This window comes from Octopus bimaculoides, chromosome 9 (assembly GCF_001194135.2).
Source record: "Octopus bimaculoides isolate UCB-OBI-ISO-001 chromosome 9, ASM119413v2, whole genome shotgun sequence".
Taxonomy (NCBI): Eukaryota; Metazoa; Mollusca; class Cephalopoda; order Octopoda; family Octopodidae; genus Octopus; species Octopus bimaculoides.
The window spans coordinates 85427557-85432298 of NC_068989.1; the positions used below are offsets into that span (position 1 = coordinate 85427557).

Consider the following 4742-nt stretch of genomic DNA (forward strand, 5'->3'; position numbering starts at 1 on the left):
TTATATAACAATTATAGAATCCTTATATATATATATATATGGCATACATAAATATAATGAGCTAAAGGAAGTTAAGTGGATCAATGGCATAGATTTTAAAAAATAAGTTCAAGGTGATGTATTAAAAGACATATGCAAAAAAAAAAAAATCAATTAATCGAAATTTCTCTCCCTCAGTTGGAGAAAGAAATTGAAAACCTAGAGGCAATTTTTAGCAACTCTGAAAGAAAAGGGGAGATAATTTCATGTAATTAAGAATTAATTTTCACAAAATTAATTCACATTTGGAGAAAAAAAATTCTGATCTTTGTTTCTCAACAAATTTCGAAATTTTTTTTTTTTTTTTCTGTAAATGCCATTTAGTGTATAGACTCTTAACTTATATGGAATGCATGTTACTTGAAGAATTTCTCTGCAATTTGGAGAAGAAAAAAAAAGGAAAATAAATAATCAATGTACTGTCAGACGTCAATGAAAGCTACATCTAGTACTACGGTTGTTCCCACTAATATAGAGGTGGTCATCCTTCTTAGCTACCCCAGCAACCAACTAACCAACAAATAGAATTTCTGGCTTGCATGTTGATCTTTGTTGGAAATTGAAACCAGAACAACAGCATGCCTGTTAGATGACGTAAAATAACTTAATAAGAAGTATTCCACCTATGTTACAACCCTACACACACTTGGTTAAACACATTGGTCCCCTATCTTTAATGAAAACTCTACAATTAGTTGAAATGTAGCACTAGGGGAAGAAAGGAAACAAACTGTGTTTTTGCAAAAATGGATCAAAGTCTTGGTAAATTTCAAGAGTTTTTAGAAACTCTTCAAATAGCAAAGGTTTAAAAAGTTAAATGACCACTAGTTCTCTTTAAATTAAACTACATTAGGCTAAAATTTCAAACACATCAAAGCTCGTTCCACTCTAATACTAACCTCACTTGCTTCTTGTCAATAAAGACCCTCCTTTCAAAACTATTTAGTTGTCTTTCCTACCCTTTTTATCTTTCTTTTTCCAAGATTTGAAATGATCAAACAGCTTCTTTGATCCATGAGCCTTCTTGGTTTTATGTTCCTGAGGGTGAGGCTGAGAACCATCATCCCCAAATGGTGATCCAGGATCAGATAGATCAGAACTTAATCTGTTCCTAGAGTCTGACAAACTGCTCTGTGATGGGGACCTTAAGAAGTCAGACTCGGTCGTACCCTCAAGTACTACAGGAACTTCCTGAGGCTTCTCAACCGGTGCTTCATGTATTGGGGAGGGTGCAGAGTCGAGGATTTCAAACAAATCGTCATCAGTGTATTTCAGCAGACCACCACCCTCTTCTTCCTCATCTTCCTCAAATTCTAAATTTGAAACTGTTGCTTCCTGAATTATATCCAGCTTTTTGTTAGAAACGGGATATGCTGGAGGTTTATCGAATGTGACTCCAGGGGAAAACTTGAGAGTCTCTGGAGATAGAGAAGCATTAAAGACCTCATCTTGTTCAGTGTACTGTTCAATCCTAGAATGAAAAGCAACATCAACTGGTTCAGGTTCAATGGAAACCTCAGATATATCCATTTGATGACTTTCAATATCTCCTATACTAACAGAATCTCTGAGCTCCCCACCCTCAACAGAAATTCTATCACAAAATCTTTTGTCTTCCCTATCGTCTCCTCTTAAATCATCAAAAGTTATATCTGCATTTTCACATGCAGCCACAGTAGTGGCTTCACCTAGACTATCTCTGATGTTAACCCCACTCACCAAGGAGCTACTTTCCTCTACAGCTGCTGCTAAACCTGACCCTTCCATTAACAGATCTGGCTGTTGCTCTGAACACTGTGGTTCTTTATTTTCCATCTCAGAGATTTTGTCATGGTTAGCTTCATTTGGATGATTGTTAGAGAGAACAGAAGCATCTGAACTCAAGTCATTAAAATTATTGTTATCATTATTTGCATTATTATTATGGTCGTCATTATCAGAAATTAAGGGCTCACCACCAATATAAGTCTCATACGGATTGACACTAAATGTAGGCTTTTGGGTGTCAACAGAGTCAGGAGTTATTGATTCCTGCAAACTAGGCTTACTGATTGAAGAAACAGCTGAATCTCCACTTATAGCTGTCTCATAATTCATACTTTCAGGCAGATGTTTGTCAGAAGTTAACAACTGATCAGTGTTTGTATCTGATACTGATTTATACACATAACCAGTTTTTATCTTACCTGAAGCAGTAAGAGCAGACAGCTTGTCAACCTGTTCAAAGTCACTGGACTCTTCTTCAAGAGACTTATCTAAAATAATATTATCATCATCTTTGAGATACTCAATATCAGTACTCTGTCCATCTTCATCAAGGTCTTTGTAAGTAGCATAAGATGGCAGGAAATCTACGCTCTCTTCATCACTCTCCGCCTGTTCTGCTTGAGTCTCACTCTGAATATCTGTGCTAAGCAAAGCAGGGTTACAGTTTTCATCAAGGTATGTTTCAGCTGCAATGGAACTATTATTGTCATCAGTCGAAGTGTTTTTCTGATCAACAACACTTGGTGTGCCTGTGTCAAAAACAAGAGGAGCTTCTTCTGGCTCTGGATCAACACTGCTCACACGTAAGTCACTGTATAAAATGTCAGAGGACAAGGAGTCAGCAGAAACAATACTGTTATCAACTGATTCCCCTTCATCAACAGAACTCTCAAATATTACTGGCACACTTCGACTGGGAGAAGAAACGGATCCTCTCTCCGACATGTTAATAGCATCAAAGAATTCATCTTCCTCCTCACTAATCGAGGTTGATGTGACATCAAACTCTTTAACTGGTGACCTACCATTGCTTGATTGAGAGGAAGGCTTATGACATACATAAAGACCTGGGGAGCTAGTGATAGTGTTGCAGATATCAACAGAACTACCAGTGCTGTATAAGCCAGCCATATTGGGTGCTACAGACTTTTTCGTCATAGGAACAAATCTATCCCTACTTTGTTTCTGTTCTGAGCCTATTGAATCTAAATTAACCTGGACACCAACACTACAGTAGTTAGGTCTGGCTATAGTAACACTGGGTAACATATCAACTGTCTCAGTCAGTTTAGCACTAATTTCTGTTGCAGCCTTTATGTTGTCTGACACAGATTGATGGGAGAGATTACGAGTACCTAACGACGAGTCCACATCATGTGACAATTTGGAGTCGATGTCCAATGATGGAATTCCAGCTGATAGTGGGCCGTTTGGTGATGACATCTTTACCAAAGACCAAACACCTTCCTCTGAGATGACAATAGCCAGACCATTTTCCTGCCAAAAAGATAAAGAACAAAACAATCAAAAGAGATATTCACAAGAACAATTGTAGGAAATACAAATGAAAGCATAAAGGGGAAAAGAAACGGTCAAATAGGCATGTAGGATATTTGAGAACTAACTTTGGTGAGTTGAAAATGAAAAGCAACATAATGTAGTGTTATATGGCATGGAGAAAATTTTTACTTCTATCCTTTTCAGACAAACTGACAGTCATCAACATGGCGAATCCTAGCCATCAACCACAACAGTTCAAGGATAAACAGCTTTCTGAATGTGGTTGGATTGCTTGTGTTTAAGAAAGAACTGGAAGCCCCTCCCCTGGTGAGGACTTCATCCTTGGCCAAGACAAAGAAATATTGTCGGGTCTTGGAGTCAGACATCATAAAAATGGTAAAGGTTGTTCAGCAGGACCCTGCAGATCAATGATGGCCATCACCCATGACACTCAAGTAAATGGAGTTCATTATTAGACAAGCAGTCAATGAAGACATCATGTACAGGTCCTATGTGAGGAAGAGACAAGAGTTTGTGTCTGGCGCGGGTGAACTATGTGATCACGTAACCTTCGACATCATGTGACCTTTGACATCATGTGACATTATAGCTCTTCTGAATTAAACTCCCTGAATGATGCATCTGAGGTATCGTTCAAGGAGGCAGCCCTTAGTGTGTGTGTGTGTGTGAGAGAGAGAGAGTGCAGGGGGTCACCTAATTTTGATATGTAATTGCTTTCAGAATCACATCAGGGAGTCATCCTTAGGATTTAAGGCACAATGGCCTGTTTCTTTGAGATATGAATGTGTCTGTGATTTTTGAGACTATGTTGTTGTTTTCAGTTTAATGCCTGAAGCTTGAGACAAAACATCAGAGTTAAAGCCTCAAAAAATAAACAGGATGAAATATATTGAGGAATTTTTGGTGCAAACAGTGATGATCATGTTTTATTTGAGATCACACTGTACTCTAGTAAAGAGAGTAAGGTAATCTCAACATGGGTACTCAGCTTGTCAGAAATAGCAGCCAAATCTACTTCAAATCACACTCTACCATCTTTAAAAGAGAAAGAACAGATTAGATCATTTAGTTCTAGAGACACTACATCTGAAGAATAGGACATGAAGAAATGACTATAGGTCCACTAGACTAGGGGTGGTGGTGGTGGTGATGCTGCTAAGCAACAGTGAGAATAAATAAAAACAAATGACATCCTCTAGAATCCGCAGATGCTGGAAGAAAAAGGAGAAGGAAAATTAACTTACGCGAATAACCTTATCTCTTTCTTCAAGTTGGTATTTGGCAGTTTTACATTCATTTTCTAAATCTTGATATGACCGTTTTTTGGACTCAAGTTCCTGGAAAATAAGAGAGAGAGACAGAGAGAGAGAGAGAGAGAGAGAGAGAGAGAGAGAGAGAGAGAGAGAGAGAGAGAG

General features: G+C 38.0%; 1 protein-coding gene across 1 annotated transcript in view; it reads right to left on the reverse strand.

Annotated features, from left to right (window-relative positions):
* LOC106869544 (leucine-rich repeat flightless-interacting protein 2) overlaps nt 1-4742 on the reverse strand; it is a 199009-nt gene that overhangs the window by 55250 nt on the left and 139017 nt on the right. The window contains exons 6-7 of the mRNA XM_052970940.1: nt 4572-4664; nt 3162-3303 (exon numbers count right to left, since the gene is read on the reverse strand). Coding sequence (XP_052826900.1) covers nt 3162-3303; nt 4572-4664 — 235 coding nt within the window. The remainder of the gene's footprint in view (nt 1-3161; nt 3304-4571; nt 4665-4742) is intronic.